This window comes from Artemia sp. Qi Xiang Cuo, chromosome 7 (assembly GCF_049724085.1).
Source record: "Artemia sp. Qi Xiang Cuo chromosome 7, ASM4972408v1, whole genome shotgun sequence".
NCBI classification, from domain to species: Eukaryota; Metazoa; Arthropoda; class Branchiopoda; order Anostraca; family Artemiidae; genus Artemia; species Artemia sp. Qi Xiang Cuo.
In genome coordinates this window covers 56,318,013-56,338,319 of record NC_142800.1, presented here as the reverse complement: position 1 = coordinate 56,338,319, position 20,307 = coordinate 56,318,013, and the positions used below count along the sequence as shown (strand labels likewise).

The 20,307-nt window shown below is 35.6% G+C and overlaps 1 protein-coding gene across 6 annotated transcripts in view; it reads left to right on the top strand.

Moving 5' to 3' along the window:
* The window catches only part of LOC148950469 (MAP/microtubule affinity-regulating kinase 3), a 171,267-nt gene that overhangs the window by 13,726 nt on the left and 137,234 nt on the right, over positions 1 to 20,307 (top strand). For all 6 annotated transcript variants that reach the window (XM_089092420.1, XM_089092422.1, XM_089092421.1 and 3 more), the window contains exons 3-4: positions 17,428 to 17,463; positions 19,757 to 19,894. In XM_089092420.1, coding sequence (XP_088948546.1) covers positions 17,428 to 17,463; positions 19,757 to 19,894 — 174 coding nt within the window. The remainder of the gene's footprint in view (positions 1 to 17,427; positions 17,464 to 19,756; positions 19,895 to 20,307) is intronic.

Here is a 20,307-nt window from a genome sequence, read left to right as displayed (position 1 = left end):
CACCCTAAAGACATTGTTATATGATTTTTGGACTATTGGTAACAAAATGGATATCTCACAGGTTCAAATGTATGTGTTTTGGGAAAAGAGGATGTCAGGGAGGGGGGCTAGCTGCTCTCCATCATGTTTTACTTTTAAAAAAGAACTAGAAATATTCATTTCAAATCAAATGAGCCTCTTCTAAAGTTCACACAACTAACCCTTCCATAAAACCTTATATGCCCCTGGGGCATAACTTACAACCCTTACCCCCAAAGTATGGGGGATTGTCCACCTCAAAGGCCTTATTATATGATCTTTGGACTATTTTTGAACAAATGGGTATCTCAAATTCTTATCCAATGCATTAGTGGAAAATAAAACGTGTGGGGGGGGCTGCCCCTGATCACTTAGACTCTTAAAAAGGGAACTAGAACATCTGAATTTTAATCAAATAAGCCCCCTCCAGAGTTTATACAACCACTCTTTCCATAAAAACCTTACATGCCCTCAGGGCATAACTTATAACCCTTGTACTGAGGGCTCTGAGGGGTGTCATCCTCAAAGGTATAATTTCTGACCTTTCAACTACGCTCAACAAAACGGGTAAAATTATGATTAGATGTTTTTGGGAATTGATGGGCGTGGGGGGGGGAACTTGTTGCCCTCCAATCACTTTTGACTATTAAAAAAGGCTCTTTCAATTTCCAAACAAATGAGCATTCTTTGAAGTTTTAACGACAACATTTGGCCATCTCAAAATTTCTATCAGATGTATTTTGGGAAAATAAGAGGTGTTTGGGGGGTATTCACCCCCCGATCCCTTTTAATCTTTAAAAGGGTACTAGAACTTCTGATTACCAATCCAATGAGAACCCCTCAGGAGCTTATACGATCACCCTTTCTATATAAACCTTATGTGCCCCAAGGGCATAACTTACAACCCTTGCCCTGAGGGTTGTGGGGGGGGGCGGTTGTCATCCTCAAATACATAATTCCCGGACCTTTCAACTACGTTGAACAAAACAGCTATCTCAAAATTTTGATTGGATGTGTTTGTGGGAGGGGTGTTAGTTGCCCTCCAATCACTTTCGAATTTTAAAAAGGGAACTGGCCCTTTCAATTTCTAATCGAATGAGTCCTTTTCGAAGTTTCTACGACAACTCTTTCGATACGATGTGCCCTGGTCTATAACCAAAAAAAAAAAAAATCATTTTGCCCACATCGCTTTTTACTTAGGCAGCGCTATTGGGCTGCCTATGATAGTTTGACTGTTTAGTAAGATTGTTTTCTGTTTATTTTGTGCTGTGTCTTTATAAAAGTAGAACTTTTTGATTCAGGAAACTTTTTGATATTGACGCATTAGCGTTTTTTACATTAAGATGTAAAAAACGCTAATGCGTCAATATCAAAAAGTTTCCTGAATCAAAAAGTTGACCTTGTTTGCACGGGCTGGAATTCTTTTTAACCCTAAATACCTTTATAAACAAGTACCTTGTTTGCAAGACAGTAAGATGAAGACCGAAAAAAAATTGTTCTTAGTTGCCTACTTGGTTGACCAAAAACTGAAAGAAACAAGTAACACAACACTTGCAATAGCAGAGCGCGCGTTGAACAAGGGGATTAATATGTATTATACTTGATCGATCTTTTCGTCACCCAACATCTCGTCTTCACTTATTCCTAGTCTTCTTGACATTAATTTTGAAATATATTCTTGTACCCTGAACTAGCAAGACCTCTAAAAGTCAATTCCTGCTAACAATTTCATCTAGGATCCTTAATTTATCAGCATAATCTAGGTATAGGAGAGTTTTACTTCTCCATTTAATTCCATGTTCTTCCATTCCTTGCTGTGCTCCTTAGGACAAAGCCCATCCAAATGATCCATATAAATAGGGATAGGAGGCAACCCTGCTTAACTCCTGATCTAATACGATACAAGGTAGCCTACTAACCTCATTTCCTACCTTAACCACAGCAATGCTATTTTCATACATAGAACTAATCTCAAGGATAGGACCATTGCGAAAGCTCTTTTATTAGCTGAATCAAATTGCTTGCTCATAAACTATAAAACTGAGGGCTAAAGGCGTTTGATGACTCAGGCACTTCTCATCTAAGAGTGAAAATTTGGTCGACACATCCTCTACTCTTCCTACAACCAGTGTTCTTCTCTTAAAACTACATCTACAGCATGTATAAGTCTAAAAATTATCATCATAATAAGTAATGACTAATGCCTCTATAATTACCACACTCACTCTTATCATGTTTTTTTTTATGGAAGGGTTAAATTAGAGTTTTCCTAAAATCACTAGTATTTCTCCTTTTCCAAAAATCATATTCATAATCTTCAATAACTTATATCTTTCCTCACAACCACCATATTTATAAAAGTCATTTACTACACTTTCAACACCTGGGGCTGTGTTATTTTTAATCCTTTTAGTACTGTCACTAATTTTTCCTCATAAAATAAATCTTCCTTCACATCCAAAGTGTCATAAGCTTTTTCATTCTTTTCTATGTCTTTTCTTGTAACTCTATCATGATATAGCACATTCTAAAAATTTTCCGTTCATCTCTCTTCTAACTCTTTTCGTCTCACTAATTGTGACCCCGCTCCTATCTTTAACTGGGACAAGTCCAGATTGACTATCCCCACTTAATTTATTAACATACCAGTAAAGTATTTTACTATTATGCTGTCTGGCTGCATCTTCCAGATGTTCGGCAATAATATCCATGGCCTCCAATTCACACCTATTCCACTGTATTAAACATATGGCATTTTAACTAATTTTCCTATCTGTGCTTCTAACTTTCTTCCCTAAGATACCTTCAGCGATTTCACAAACTATCTTCCTGAAATTAATCTATCAATCTTTTACTCTGGAGTTTAATATTCAACTGTTCCTGGAAATTTTAACATCATAACTTAATTATGATGATTAATCATGGTGGAAGTTTTCCACCAGGTATCATCACTGCAATATAGTGGCTTGTTTAGTCATGACATACTTTTGCAACAAAATTTTCCTTTTTGTTATGGGGAAGGCGTCATAACATTGAACCGTCAGGAGCAGGCACGTCAGGAGCAGTACAAAATCCGTCATAACATCGACAAAAAAAAATCCGTCAGAACCTCGAACCGTCATAACATCGAAAAATTTAAAACTCTAGTTTTTTGGGGTTTAGGGGGGAAAAGGTACCTAGGTAAGGTTAGGTTACGTATTTAATATATGCTATGCTTTACCCCCCACCGCCCTGATATGCAAATATATAGCCGAAATTTGTTGTTAGTGAAGATGGTTAATAAAGTGATGACGTAAATAGTAGAATAGCAAAGGGGGTGTATGTGTTTTTGTTTTGTTTTTTAGTTTGGGAGATGTGAAGATAAGTCTTTAACTAAGATCAGAATATTGGAAGCTACGGTAATGGCAGTGGCCAAGTATGGATCCTAAACATGGGCGCTTTGAAAGGTTGATGAAGACATGTTAGATGTTGGGAAGTATTAACTTTGTGGCAGATCAGACGCAACTGGGTCAAGACTCAGGCCCCAAAATTTCATTGCCGTCAAACTCCAAGTGGTTGAGCTACCAGTCGCACCACTTACCCACATCCAAGACCCCAACTGCCGACGTCTCAAAAGAGTGCCAACTGTCGACGTCTCAAAAGAGTGCAAATCAAGGCCCAAAAAGAGCGATTGTTGCACAAAAACAGTGCAAGTCAAAACATTTTCTTGCGCGTAACTGGTGGCTGCTACCCTGCGCACAGCTCCTCTCACTGTTCTGATCACTTTCATTTTAGAAAAACCCTTGATATGGCTTAAAATTCTACTGAAATAGCAGGAATTCCATTTTCAAAAATTAAACCAATGAAAAGGAGATTGAAACTGAAAAGTGAGGCTAAACATTTTATTTTCAGAATTAACACAGGTTCATACCTGCATAGAAAATATGCTTGGCTTTCACCCTCTGCGAAACCTGTCATGCATGCAATTCTTTAATCCCAATAAATAAATAGAGGGTAGACATAGTGACTCATCAATATCTTCCCAGGTTATATTTTTGGCCCTGGATTTATTTCTGAAAGTGTCATTCACCTAAATCAACTACTTTTCAGGATAACAAGAAGTCCCTAAGTTACAATTTTACCTCATATTTTCAAAGTGTACCCTTTTCTGCCATTTTGATAGTATGGGCCCCATCCAAAGCAAATTCTCGGGCCCCTGGCTGGTAAGATTTTTATTTCTGAAAAAAAAATGGCTATCACAAGCCGAGATGTGCCATTCGCACTTTAAGCAGTACGTAGACCTAAAGTCTTAGCAGAATTTTATCAGTTTGAGAGTAGACTTTGCAGAGGTTTGTTTTGGTCGCTACTTCTCCATCAGTTTACTGCATACTTACTTTCATTTCCATGAAATATGCTTGCGCCAAACAACTTTTGACTTCTTTTATTAAATTTGAATTTCCACTTTCTACGTTTACAGTTGTTAATTTACTTTTGTTTGATCTACTTCTTCTTCATTAGTTTTTGGAAATGCTGGAAAGACTACTGGAGGATCGAGGGGAGGCACAGGCAGAGATAACGGAGATTATACCGGCTAGCATTTTTATCTTTTGCACCCAAATAATTTAACTTGGAGTTTTTATCTCACTAGCACTTTTTCTATCATCATTTCGTAAAAGTGTGCAAAAAAGAGGGATTTTTACTAAAAATTGGTAAAAAAGTGCAATTCCCGTCCGTAGAGAGAAAGAGTGCAAAAACTACGAAGGTGTACACGTTGGCAACCCTTCGAACCCACATCCCAAAGGACAATGAATTGCAAGTCTAATGGGCCATCCGCTCGATTCGGAGTCTTTTATTATCTTGCGACCCAGAAAACAATAAATAGGCCTATATATTGTTGGGGGAGGAGTCATTTATACTTGACTAGCAAATAGTTACTAATATTTTTTCCAAACCAACATAACCTAACCTGACCATTTTTGATTATTAGAGTTGATTCTCAGTTATTTTACCCAACTTCACTGAAATTTTTAACAAAGCTCATCATACAACGCATACAACAAATTCAAGAACTATTGTTTTTATCATTTAACTTTGCCAAAAAAGACTGCATAACTTCGAGTATAAAACAACTTGAAGTATTTCTTATATCAGAAATGAGAAAATCGATATATAAAGTCGGTTACGGAGTAAATCGGTTAAGGAGAAGTTTAGGTACTCGGTTAAGGAGAAGTTTAGGTACCCCATGCCCAAATGCATCCGATCAAAATTTTGAAATAGCTATTTCGTTCAAAATACTCCGAAGGTCAGATAAGTATGCCTCTGGGGTTCACCCCCCAGGTTATGAAAAGGGTATATCTGCAATATTTTAGGAGCAGCTATGGGTAAGAATATTCAGTCAAAAGATACTATGTGCATCTCGGTTATCAGAAGGGCGTTTCTGAAGTATTCCAGAAATAGCTGATGGCATTAGTGGAAAATTTTCAGGGAATGTTGAAGGGGGCGGGGCTGTAATAAATTAAAAACCACTAATTAGAAGAATTAAGTTATAATCGGATATTTTAATTCATACGCCTGATACATCAAAAACTGGAGAAATGTTCATTATACTAACCGAAAACAAAGCTTTGGGAATAAAAACGAAAATAAATTAATTACAAAAACTGTCCAAGTCTTTCAAAGAAAACTAGAGCTATTTTAAGCTTAAGACCAGCAGAAATAAATGAGTAAAAATGAAATTGAATGTTCGAGTCATGAAACGGACAAAAATTACTACAAACAGGAGTTTGGCTACTGTCTTTTTCCTCCTCCCCTAACAACCGTAAAAGTCTAAAGCTTGTTTCATCATTTGTGCTTTACTGAAAACGAAATATGTTACAAATATTTTCTTTCATATTTACAACATTGGAAAATAAAAATAGAAATGACGGGGAAAGAAAATTTTGAATTGCGGAATTTCCAGTGATTAATATCATTTTACATTAATTATTCGGTGTATTTTCATTAGTTTTTTCCAATAATCTTGATTATCATTGTGATTTTATATTTATTTGTCTTTGATGTTTTGAAAAACAAAAGCATACTGTTCAAGCTCTCTATCTCTCTCTCTCTCGCTCTATTATATATATATATATATATATATATATATATATATATATATATATATATATATATATATATATATATATATATATATATATATATATATATATATATATATATATATATATATATATATATATATATATATATATATATATATATATATATATATATATATATATATAATATATATATATATATATATATATATATATATATATATATATATATATATATATATATAGAGCGAGAGAGAGAGAGATAGAGAGCTTGAACAGTATGCTTTTGTTTTTCAAAACATCAAAGACAAATAAATATAAAATCACAATGATAATCAAGATTATTGGAAAAAACTAATGAAAATACACCGAATAATTAATGTAAAATGATATTAATCACTGGAAATTCCGCAATTCAAAATTTTCTTTCCCCGTCATTTCTATTTTTATTTTCCAATGTTGTAAATATAAAAAAAAACATATTTGTAATATATTTCGTTTTCAGTAAAGCACAAATGATGAAACAAGCTTTAGACTTTTACGGTTGTTAGGGGAGGAGGAAAAAGACAGTAGCCAAACTCCTGTTTGTAGTAATTTTTGTCCGTTTCATGACTCGAACATTCAATTTCATTTTTACTCATTTATTTCTGCTGGTCTTAAGCTTAAAATAGCTCTAGTTTTCTTTGAAAGACTTGGACAGTTTTTGTAATTAATTTATTTTCGTTTTTATTCCCAAAGCTTTGTTTTCGGTTAGTATAATGAACATTTCTCCAGTTTTTGATGTATCAGGCGTATGAATTAAAATATCCGATTATAACTTAATTCTTCTAATTAGTGGTTTTTAATTTATTACAGCCCCGCCCCCTTCAACATTCCCTGAAAATTTCAACTAATGCCATCAGCTATTTCTGGAATACTTCAGAAACGCCCTTCTGATAACCGAGATGCACATAGTATCTTTTGACTGAATATTCTTACCCATAGCTGCTCCTAAAATATTGCAGATATACCCTTTTCATAACCTGGGGGGTGAACCCCAGAGGCATACTTATCTGACCTTCGGAGTATTTTGAACGAAATAGCTATTTCAAAATTTTGATCGGATGCATTTGGGCATGGGGTACCTAAACTTCTCCTTAACCGAGTACCTAAACTTCTCCTTAACCGATTTACTCCGTAACCGACTTTATATATCTTTATTTATTTTTTTTTTTTTAGATCTGTGGAGCTTTTAGGCAGTATGCCTCTGCATTGATAGTGTTTCCTCCGTTGCATGAAGTCGACCAAAAAACACCATGCCTATTCCCAATCACCTATGCCATGATTTTGCTCTGGGAGAGAGGATGTTCGGCATTCAAATTTTTAGGAGAGTGTGTCTTCATTTTATGTTCTGTTGCCTCGATTGGGGTGTGATATGTGAAACCAATGTTTCGTCTCCAGATCAATCGGTTGCCATCTCAGTGGCAACCGTTAAAAAGATGACGATGACGTAAAAACTACAGTAAGCTCTTGGTTATTGGAGCCGGCGGCAAGTTCTTATAAAGACTTTACTTTAAAATTAATTTAAAAAAAACTTTCCGAGAAATAAGTTTTTCAAAGAAAAGTAAAGGCCATTTTAAGCTTAAGCTCAGCAGCCACAAATACCTTTTAAAATTCAAACTCAAAATGACAAGAAATTACTATTAAAGAATAAATGAAACCAAAACGAACAGAAATTAAATAAACAATCATAGCAAAAACATACAACAAGTAATAATATAAACGAATAAATAGATCTTAAAGCGAGTAATGCTTAGATTGAATATGAAAATCAAGCTTAAAACGAAAAAAAAATTCTATTGAAGTATAAATGAAACTTAAAACGAACAGAAATTAAGTAAACAATCAATGCAAACAAACATACAATAGATATTAATGTAAATTAATAGATAAATCTTAAACGAGTGAAACTTAAATTGAATATGCAAATCAAGCTTGAAACGAACAAAAATCACTACAAACAAGAGTTTGGGTATGACCTCCTTCTCTTACTATAAAAGTCTAAAGCATACTGCGTCATTGGCGCTTTACTGAAAACTATATGCGTCTTGAACAGTCTTGGAAAGTATAAACAACATCATGGGCGTGGGCAGCATATTTTATAGGGGGGGGGGGGGAGTCGATTGTGTGATGGAGGGGGAGATGTGTGATGGAGGGAAGCTTTTTTTGTCAAATCATAACCCAAATCATTTCATCATTGTCATCAATATGTGGAATCTGCAGAAGCTGCAGCGCCAACTGCTCACACACAAAACACACTACACCACTACCTTTCTTACCTAACGGATGATTCTGATGTCTTAGTTTAATAAATTGTTTGTAGCCTTGTATTGTAAGATGTTCAGGACTTAGATTATGTACTTCTGTAACTGTAATAATATCAGCTCCAGTTACTTGAACATAACCCTCAAGTTCCCCTATTTTATTTATGTTGAGACTTTCCACATTTAAAGTTAAAAAAAAAAAAACATTTACAGGGAGAGAACCTTTATCTTCACTTCTTTCACTCTTGTACAATTTTGTTTTAATAGAATTCTGAAAAATCAACATGGATTTGACTGCATTCATCCATTTTCAAATAATCTATATATTTAGTTAAACATTATCAGTGCTATCTAATAATTTATCACAAAAACATATTAATAGGCAAATACTAACAAATTAGGTTAAGTTAGGTCAGATTAGTCAGATGGCACTTGAGCGTTTGTTTATAAATGATTTTCAAGACTTAGATAACATACATGAATATTGAAAAATGTGATTGAAAATTAGAAATACGGTGAAAGAAGTGAAGAAGTGAAAGGTTCTCCCCCTGGTAACTAGGATTATTTTGTATATTATGAAGTAAGAATTGTTTTCTTAACATGTCTTCATGTGTAGTGGAATGCTCATACATATACGCCATTGGATGTTACCTACTCCTGTCAAAATCTATGATTTCTTTGATTCTATTGCTCATCTTTGCTGCAATTCCATGAAAATTCTTAATCCTTAATCTAATCCTAAGCCCATCCCATATAAATGAGCTACTGAGTTCATAGGCCTACTTTCATAGTCTATTTAATCATATTTTAATTATTCTGATTTGAATAGACCTACGTATTTTAGTCATTTAGGACAGGTGTACTTACCCTTCTGAAAAAAATTCCGGATATCCATTGATTAGAAAACATTCTCAAACTTGTTGAACACTTAGGCTGCCACAACGGTTAATTCCTAAGATGTTAAAATTGCCCAATTTTGCGTGCTAAGCAGCGATTTTTGGTGCTACAGTAAAAACGAAAATTTGCGCGTGTCGTGGTACGATTTCGATATCGGAACCGATATTTGGACATTTCTGTTTATTTCCAGTTTTCTCAACCATCTACCTTTTATCAACTGCTTTTCCAACCATCTGCTTTTTCAGTCATATCTAATTTAAATTTGAAGGTCTTAGGGGGGGGGACAGAATCCCCGAAGTCCCGGGGGGAGGGCTAAAAGTTATGAAATTTACCCAATGTTAACATATAGTATTGGTTATTTTTAACTATACCGACGTTTTCAGGGGTATTTTTTCTGGTTGTACGGGGGTGGGTGGGTCGGGGGTTACGTGGGAGGATATTTCCATGATGGAAGTTTTCATGGGGGAAGGGACATTGCTATGAAGGGGTGCCGGATTTTCCAGCAGTATTTAAAAAAAGATCAGAAATTAAATATAAAAAAACGAGTTTTCCAACTGAAAATAAGGAGCAACATCAAAACTTAAAACGAACAGAAAATATTACGTGTATGAAAGGAGCTATCCCCTCCTCAACGCCTCGCTCTTTACGCTAAAGTCGGACTTTCTCGCAACTTTATTTTTTAAAACAATAAAAAAAACTTTAGCGTAAAGAGCGAGGCGTTGAGGAGGGGACAGCCCCTTTCATATACGGAATAATTTCTGTTCGTTTTAAATTTTAACGTCGTTCCTTACTTTCAGTTAAAAAAACTTGTTTAAAAAAAAATTAATTTAATCTAAGCATTACTCGCTTTAAGATCTATTTATTCATTTATATTATTAATTGTATGTTTTTGCTATGATTGTTTATTTAATTTATGTTCTTTTTGGGTTTAATTTATTCTATTTTAGTAATTAATAAAAAAAATTTTTTAACAAAATAAGTTTTTCGAAGAAAATTAAAGAACTCCATTAAACGAAAAATTAGCAAAAATAAAATCAAATAGTCCGTCAAGCGTAAAGCGACCATAAATCATCATCGTTAAATAAATGAAAGTAAAAGCGAACAGAAAATACAATAAATAACCGAGCGAAGCTGAAAACGAGCAGAAACCAATAAAGTTGGGCTCAAAACCCCTATGCCTTCCCAAGGCCAGAACATAATTTGCACTTTACTGAAAAAATATTAATGTTTTTACTTTTATAACTTTAATAAATCAAATAATATTAACATTTTGATTACTGAATATTAGTATATGTATATTAAACTGACAACGCACATTCATTTGTATTTTTTCAGTAAAGTGCAAATTTTGTTCTGGCCTTGGGAAGGCATAGGGGTTCTGATTTGTGGTAGTTTCATGCTTGGTTGATTATTTGATTTTATTTTTGCTCATTTTTGTTTAATGGAGTTCTTTACTTTTCTTTGAAAAACTTATTTTGTGGAAAAGTTTTTTTAATTAATTTCTGTTCGTTTTATATTGACATAGTCTTTTCAGGGAAAAAGAGAATAATACTTTAAATGTTTTCGTTTTTTAAGAATTTATAGTTTTCCCGCTATTTGTATGCTGGAGAAAATTTTTCAGCAATTTTTAACAACATACACCCTTTTAAAAATCTGGACACAAATAGTAGTGTTTAATTTAGTTTCATACTTCCTCTAGTTGACCTGTAATGGAAAACTTAATGTCATTCGCAAAAAAAATTGCTTACTTTCGTTGATAGCTTGCATACTCTTATTATTATTTGAGTTGTTTAAATCTCAAGAGCAGAAGTAGCCCCAAAAGTTTGAATATAATACCCTCAGTTGTTTTTGGGATACTGCTGAGATGCCTTATTGCGAATTAGCATTAACACAGATCATTTTGATTTAATCTTAATGCAACATTTAATTTTTTAACATGATGGGCAAATGGGAGGGTCGGCCTGGGAGGGGGATTAGTTTTCCTCCAATAACTTTTGACTATTAAAAAGGGCATCAGCCCCTTCTATTTTCAATCGAATGAGCCTTTTTCGAAGTTCCCACAACTCCTTCGATACGAAGTGCCCTGGTCTAAAAAAAAAAGAAGATAATACATTATACCCACATCGATCTTTACTATAAAAGTGTCAAGCCTTCCAATCACTTTCGACTATTAAAAAGGGCACTAGGCCTTTCGATTTCCAGTCGAATGAGCCCTTTTTGAACCAGCAACGCTTTCTATAAACACCTTATATGCCCCCAGGGCATAAATTAAAACCCTTAACCTAAGGGTTGTTAGGGTGGGTGTCATCCTAAAAGACCTAATTCCCTGAATTTTCAACTACGTTGAACAAAATGGCTGTCTAAAAATTTTGATTGGATGTGTTTGGGGGAATGGTGGGCGTGAGAGGGGCGTCAGTCGCTCTTCAATCACTTTCAACTATTAAAAATAGCACTAACCCTTTCAATTTCCGATCAAATGAGCCCTTCTGAAGTTTCTACGACAGCACTTTCAATAAAAAGACCTAATTTCCAGAACTTTCTACTACGTTGAACAAAATGGCTATCTGAAAACTTTGATTGGATGTGTTTGGAGGAATGGTGGTCGTGAGAGGGGGCTTAGTTATACTCCAGTCACTTTCAACTATTTAAAAAGGCGTTAGCTCTTACAATTTTCAATCGGAGGAGCTATTTTGAAGTGTCTACAACAAAATTTTCAGTAAAAATCTTATATGCTCCCTGCGCAGAACTTGCAAATTTTGCTCTGAGGGCTGGGGGATGTCATTCTCAAAGACCTAATTTCCAGAACTTTCTACAACGTTGATCACAATGGCCATCTGAAAACTTTCATTGGATGTGTTTGGGGAAATGGTGGGCGTGAGAGGGGGGTTAGTCGATCTCCAATCTTTTTCAACTATTAAAAATGGCACTAGCCCTTTCAATTTCCGATCAAATGAGCCCTTCTGAAGTTTCTACGACAAACCCTTTCAATAAAAACCTTATATGCCCCCAGGGCATAACTTACAACCCTTGCCCTGAAGGCTGCGGGGGGATGTCATTCTCAAAGACCTAATTTCCAGAACTTTCTACTACGTTGAACAAAATGGCTATCTGAAAATTCTGATTGAAGGTGTTTGGAGAAATAGCGGGCATGAGAATGAGGTTTGCTACTCTCCAATCACTTTCGACTATTAAAAAGGGCACTAGCCCTCTCAATGTCCAAGTGAATGAGCCTCTTTTGAAATTTTACGACAAATTTATCTATAAAAAGCCTATATGGCCCCAGGGCATAACTTACAACCTTTGCCCTTTGGACTCTGGGGGGTTTGTCATCCTTAAATACATAATTTCCAGAACTTTCAACTACGTTGAACAAAATGGCTATCTCTAAACTTTGATTGAAGGTTTTTGGGGAAATGGTGAGCATGATTAAATCTCCACTCACTTTCGTGAATTAATCTCCACTCACTTTCGACTATTAAAAAGAACAATTTCAATTTCCAATAAATGAGCCCTTTTTGAAATTTCTACAACAACTTTCTATATAAACCTTATATGATCCCTGGGCATAACTTACAAACCTTGCGCTGAGGGCCCTGAGGGGGTTATCGTCCTAAAAGACCTAATTTCCGGAACTTTCAACTACGTTGAACACAATGGATATTTCAAAATTTTGATTGGATGTCTTTGGGAAAATGGTGGGCTTGAGAGGGGCGTTAGTCGCTCTCCAATCATTTTCAACTATTGAAAAAGGCACTAGCCCTTTCAATTTCCAATTGAATGAGCCCTTTTGACGTTTCTACGACAAGGCTTTCAATAAAAACCTTATATGCCCCCAGGGCATAACTTACAACCCTTGCCTTGAGGGCTGTAGGGGGGGGAGGGGTTGTCATCCTCAAAGACATAATTTCCAAAACTTTCAACTACGTTGAATAAAATGGCAATATAAAATTTTTGATTGGATGTGTTTGGGGAAAAGGTGGGCGTGAGAGGGGGGTTAATTGCCCTCAAATCACTTTCGACAATTAAAAAGGGCACTAGCCCTTTGAATTTCCAATCTAATGAGTCCTTTTTCAAGTTTCTACGACAAAGATTTCAATAAAAAACTTATATACCCCCAGGGCATAACTTATAACCCTTGTCCTGAAGACTGTGGGGGGGGAGTGTCCTGCTCAAAGGTATAATTTCCTGAACTTTGAACTGCGTGGGATAAAATGGCTATCTCGAAATTTTGATTGGATGTGTTTCGAGAAATGGTGGGCTTGAAAGGCGTGTTAGCTGCCTTCTATTCACTTTTGACTATTAAAAAGGACACTAGCCATTTCAATTTCCAATCGAATGAGCCATTTTTGAAGTTTCTACGACATCGCGTTCAATAAAATCTTTATATGTCCCCCAGGGCATAACTTACAACCCTTGCCCTGAGTTCTGTGGGGGGGGGGGGGTTGTCATTCTCAAAGACCTCATTTCCAGAACTTAAAACTACGTTGAATCAAATGGCTATATCAAAATTTTGATTGGATGTGTTTGGGGAAAAGGTGGGCGTGAGAGGGGGGTTAGTTGCCCTCCAATCACTTTCGACTATTAAAAAGGGCACTAGTCCTTTGAATTTCTAATCGAATGAGCCTTTTTGAAGTTTCTACGACAGCGCCTTCTATAAAAACCTTATATGCCCCCAGGGCATAACTTACAACCCTTGCCCTGAGGGCTGTGGGGGAGTTTCCTCCTCAAAAACATCATTTCTATCTGGAAATCAACTACGCTGAACAAAATGGCTATCTTAAAATTTTGATTGGATGTGTTTCGGAAAATGGTGGGCGTCGAAGGGGTATTAGTCGCCTTCCAATCACTTTCGACTATTAGAAAGGGCACAAGCCACTCCAATTTCCAATTGAATGAGCGCTTTTCGAAATTTCTACGACAACTTCGATACGAAGTGCCCTGCTCCAAAGGAAAAAAATAAATAAATAATACATTGTGCCAACATCGTTCTTATATGCCCCCAGGGCTTGAACTATTTTTAACAAAATAGCTATCTAAAAATTTTCCTCGGATGCATTTTGGAAAAAACAGCGTGTGGGGGGGGGGTGGTGTTTTTACCCTCTGATATCTTTTGACGTTAACAAGTGAACTAGAACTTTCAATTTCCAATCAAATGAGCCCTCTGAACTTTACAAGAGTATTCCCTCCTTAAGAACCACATATGCCCCCAGAGTATAACTTAAAACCCTTGCCCTGAAGACTGTGGGGGAAGTGTCCTGCTCAAAGATATAATTTCCAGTACTTTCAACTACGTTGAACAAATTGGCTATCTCAAAATTTATATTGGATGTGTTTGGGGAAAAGGTGGGCGTTAGAGGGGGATTAGTTGCCCTCCAATCACTTTCGATTATTAAAAAGGGCACTAGCTCTTTGAATTTCCAATCGAATGTGTTCTTTTTGAAGTTTCTACGACCAAGCTTTCTACAAAAACCTTATATGCCCCCAGGGCATAACTTGCAACCGTTGTCCTGAGGGCTTTGGGAGAGTGTCCTCCTCAAAAACATAATTTATTTCTGGAAACCAACAACGTTGTACAAAATGGCTATCTCAAACTTTTGATCGGACGTGTTTGGGGAAATGGTGGGTATGGAAAGGGTGTTAGTTGCCTTCCAATAACTTTTACCCTTAAAAAGGGCACTAGAACTCTCGATTTCCAATAGAATGAGCCCCCTTTGAAGTTTATACGACAACCCCTTCCATATGAAGTGCCTCTGGGAAAAAAAACAATTAAACATTGAAGCCGTATGACCTTTACTATAGGCAACGCTATAGCGTTGCCTCTGAAACCTTATTATCTGAAAATCAACTACGCTGAACAAAATGGCTATCTCAAAATTTTGATTGGATGTGTTTGGGGAACTGGTGGGCGTGAAAGGGGTGTTAGTTACCTTCCAATCACTTTTGATCCTTAAAAATGACGCTAGAAATCTTAATTTCAGATCGAATGGGCCCCCTTCGAAGTTTCTATGACAACCTTTTCTATATCAAGTGCCTCTGGGAAAAAAAAAATAATAAAACATTGGAGCCGTATGGCCTTTACTATAGGCAACGCTATAGCGTTGCCTCTGATTAGTTGAGATATGATAAGTGTTTCAAAAAGCTTGGTAACTATGTCGAAAAATAGATTAAAGTATGCACTTTCTGAAAATAAATTTACTTTTTGAAATAATTTTTCTTTGTGTACTTATGTTCAAACGGACCTTAATTAAAAAGCACGCCTCGTATATAATTTTCAATAAAACTCAATTGACGCAGCAAGCTTTAGACTTACGTATAGGGAAAGGGGAAAAGGGCAGTAGCCAAACTTCTGTTTGTAGTAATTTTTGTTTGACTTGAACATTCAATTTAATTTTTAGTCATATTAAGATTTATTTATGATCTATATTAGGACCTGTTATCTCTATATTTTCAATGATTTGTTTATTGGATTTCTGTTCGTTTTTTGGTTTCATTTAGTCTTTAATAGTAATTTCTGATCGTTTTGAGTTCCAATTATTATACGAATTTATTTCTGCTGGTCTTAAGTTTAATGACTCTTTACTTTTCTGTGAAAAATCTCTTTTTTTGAGTTTTTTTTTTCTAATTAATAATAATAAAACATTGAAGCATTTTGGCTATTTACTATAGGCAGCGCTAGCGATGCCTCGTATTAGGAATGGTTACTAATTATCAGTTAGATATGATGTAGCTAGACTCCAGGTTGATAATTTGAGAGACATTCCAAGAACGTTTGGATATGGAATCGATAATTTGAAGTTTGAGAATGCGGAAAATGGATGGTATGGTTTTAGGAAAATAGTTTGCGAAGTAGCAGAATGTGCAATTAGAGAGGGGGTGGGAGGAGAGTATATTTAAAAAAAAAAACGGGTAAAAGTTAAACCTAGGAAAGTGATCCACACTATCTCACCACCATAGACCGTAAAACCGTTCTTAAAATGGAGATTAACCGTTTCACACTAAGAGATGTAGAAGCTTCCTATACGCTTTTCACAGTTGATCTTTCCCCTTTCCCGGACAAGTTTTAATTGACTTTAAAGAGCAGCTTGGGTACAAGTGATGACAACGTGGTTTGTTCTTCACTAGGCTCTTCTTGTGTCATATGTGTTGAGTAAAGTAATACGTAAAGAAGAATCGGATCTAGTTTATTACGCTGTTTTATGGTTGCAGCGATAGCTACAGCCTGGTAAAGAATTAACGAATGATGTTAGGATTGGTTAACGAAAAGGAATAGGCAATTATCATTTTCACGGCTTTTGCCGCAATTTACTAAAGAACTGGGTCTACCATAGTAACCAAAAATTCAAAAACGCACCTCCTATGCAAAACAGGGATTTTCCTTGTTGTTCAAGCAAGGGGACTGTATAAGATTTTTGACCATGACATTCCAATGGCGTACTTCATTTTCAAGATATATGTACATAAAGAATGATATTTGTTGAGAGTCAAAACTAGTTAAAAGGTGCAGTTTATTAAGAATGTCTTTAGATGCATTCAAAAAGGAGGATGTATACCAACACCCTTTCTTGCTAGCCCAGGATACTAAGCTGGATATTTCGGCTTCACGCCTTGAATTGCACAACCCAAAAGAAAAAACCACTAGACATGTCTCTTTCTGCTACCAATGGGCATGCTTTTCATATCCAATCAATGTTGCCAAACCCTCGTCCTGCCAGAACCCTGTTCTTCAGTGGTAATGGTTCCACCACAATCTTTTCCCTTATTTCCCTTGGCTACTAGGCCAGATGCTCCTCCAATCCCGACTTGTTTTAACAGAATGATTAAAGTCCAACTGAGGATTTGACTGATCTGTCAAATAGAAATTCTTATAGTAAAACATAAACGACTCGAAAGTTTCTTTCAGCGCCACTTTAAAACTTTAGTTCTTTGCTTCCAAGGTCCCAAATATCAATGCTTAAATATTATTTAGTAGAGCAATCTTCCGTGTGTAGAACTCACTGAGTAATATATCTAATTAGGTCTTGTAGTGCGTTTTTTTTAACTTTTTTTTGACGAATTAGTTGTTGCTATTTCTGTAGCTGTTTTATTTTAAAAAATTGAAATGTTTGCCATTACCAAATGATTTTCTTTTCCAGGCGAAATCAACTCCAATTAAGTCCCCCTTGAGACCGGTGAGTGAACATTTTACTTTTTATTGTTTAAGGTTGGTGTCCGTCTTTTTGAGCTGTCAGAAATGTATTTTAAAGAAAAATAAACTTGACTTGGGCGACATATGATCATCAAATAGTCGAAGAGTACCCGAAATGCTATTCAAAATATTTATTAATGGTTTCTTGAGCAGTTCTTTTTTCTTTTTTTTAGTCAAAGTTGTTTTTACTCAATTAAGACTGCCTTTGAAATATCTTCCACACCTGTTTCAAACATAACAAGTAGGTCGTTGTTTGAGGCGCATATGTGTCAAATCTTTTGGGGAGAGGGGGAGGAGGGGCAAAAGATGACCATGAAAGAGTTGAGATTAAAACTACCCAAAATGCTATTCAAAATATATATCAATGGTTTCTTAAGCAGTCCCTTTTTTTAGACAAACGCTTTTTTTTCCTTAACTAGACTGCCTTCGAAATATCTTCCACGCGTTTTCCAGACATTAAATAAAAAACAAGTTTTTTTTAACTGAAAGTAAGGAACGACGTTAAAACTTAAAACGAACAGAAATTATTCCGTATATGAAAGGGGCTGTCCCCTCTTCAACGCCTCGCTCTTTACGCTAAAGTTTTTTATCATTAAAAAAAAAAATAGAGTTGTGAGAAAGTCAAACTTTAGCGCAAAGAGCGAGGCGTTGAGGAGGGGACAGCCCATTTCATATACGGAATAATTTATGTTCGTTTAAGTTTTAATGTCGGTCCTTACTTTCAGTTAAAAAAAAAACTTGTTTTTTTTTAATTTCTGAACGTTTTGAATTAATGCAGGTTTTGATTTTGGCTCACCGTACATGAATAATTAAGACCAAATTTGAATATTAATTTTACTTTTTTTTTTGGTTAAATGGCTTTCTCTAAACACGTTTAATTTTGTTTACGAACGTTTTTATTAGTAATAAATATACGTAACTTACGAATTAACTTACGTAACGAACTTCTATATTCATATATTTTTAATACGTATATTGGAGGGTTCGCCTCCTAGTCAATACCTTGCTCTTTAAGCTTAAGTTCGAATTTTGTTCCAATTCTTTAAAAATGACCCCTTAATCACAAATGTCGTTAATTAGAATAAATAGCTCTTTTGATCGTGCTAAATAATCTTTGGCTTAAAGAGCGAGGTATTGACTAGGGGGTGAACCCAATCATATACGTAATGTTTTCTGTCGTTTTAAGTTTTGATGTTGCTCGTTACTTTCAGTTGAAAAACTTGTTTTTTTTATATATAATTTTTTATCTTTTTTTAAATAATGCTGGGAAATCCGGCGCCCCCTTCATAGCAATGTCCCTTCCCCCATGAAAACTTCCTTCATGGAAAGATCCTCCCACAAAACCCCCGCCCCACCCCCACTACCAGAAAAAATACCCCCAGAAAACGTCTGTATACTTCCCAGTAACCCATACTATATGTTAACAGTGAGTAAAGTTCATAACTTTCAGCCCTCTCTCCGGGGACTTCGGGGGATTAAATCATCCTAAAAGACATAGTTATCATATTTTCGACCATGCTGAACAAAATTGTTATCTCAAAATTTTTATCGGGTAACTTTGGGAAAAAAATGAGCGTGGGAAGGGGTCAGTTGCCCTCCATTTTTTTTGTCACTTAAAAAGGGCAATAGAAGTTTTAATTTCCGTTCGAATGAGCCCTCCCACAATATTCTAGGACCATTGGGTCGATACGATCACCCCTGGGAAAAAAAAAAACAACAAACAAACAAATAAACACGCATCCGTGATCTTTTTTCTGGCAAAAAATGCAAAATTTCACATTTTTGTAGATAGGAGCTTGAAACCTCTGCAGTAGGGTTTTCTGATACGCTGAATATGATGGTGTGATTTTCATTAAGGTTTTATAACTTTCAGGGTGTCTTTCCCCCTTTTTTCGAAAATCAGCAAAATTTTCTCAGGTGCGTAACTTTTGATAGGTAAGACTAAACTTGATGAAACTTATATATTTGAAATCAGCATTAAAATCATATTCTTTTGACGTATCTATTGGTATCAAAATTCCGTTTTCTACAGTTTCGGTTACCATTGAGCCGGGTCGCTCCTTACTTACAGTTCGTTGCCACGAACTGTTTAATTATAAACAAATCACTGTGGGAGCTGCATACGTGTATTTTTTTTTGGGGGGGGGGATGGGGCAAATGAAGCCTGTTCCCAAGGGTTGGGAAATTAATTAGTAAGTTTTAATGGATTCAAAATTATTACATGCAGGATTGAGAAACTTGGATGATCGAGTTAACGATAATATTTATTCTTTTAGGGTTCTGAGACTGGTGTTCGCAGTTCTGGAAGGAGATCAGAGGAGCCTCATATAGGGAAATATCGGCTTCTTAAAACGATTGGCAAAGGGAACTTTGCGAAAGTCAAGTTGGCTAAACATATACCTACTGGAAAAGAGGTTAGTTTTTCTGATAATCTCATTAGTTATTTTGTCAAGGTAAGCCTTGAGAAAAAGTTAGACTTTCGATACACAAAGAAATTTCGTCTCAAAGCTGAAGGTGGTTTAAGGTAAGAGTTTATTGGACGATAAGAAATAATAAGACAAATAAAGACTCAGAGTTTAGAAACAAGTGAGAAACTAGTTAGATTGTTTTGAAATATTACCGTTGATCTTTTCAGCTTCTATTCAAGAGCCACCAGTGTTATAAAAACTTAGTGATTAGTAGTTGCAACTCAAAATCCTACCGCTCGATATTCTCTGATTTTGTCTTATATGTCCATGTTTTCTTGATATTTTGTTTTATGCAAGTCCTTTTGTAACGTTTTATTTTGTGTAAGGGTGACCAAAGATTGGAAAAGCGGGCCTAAAAC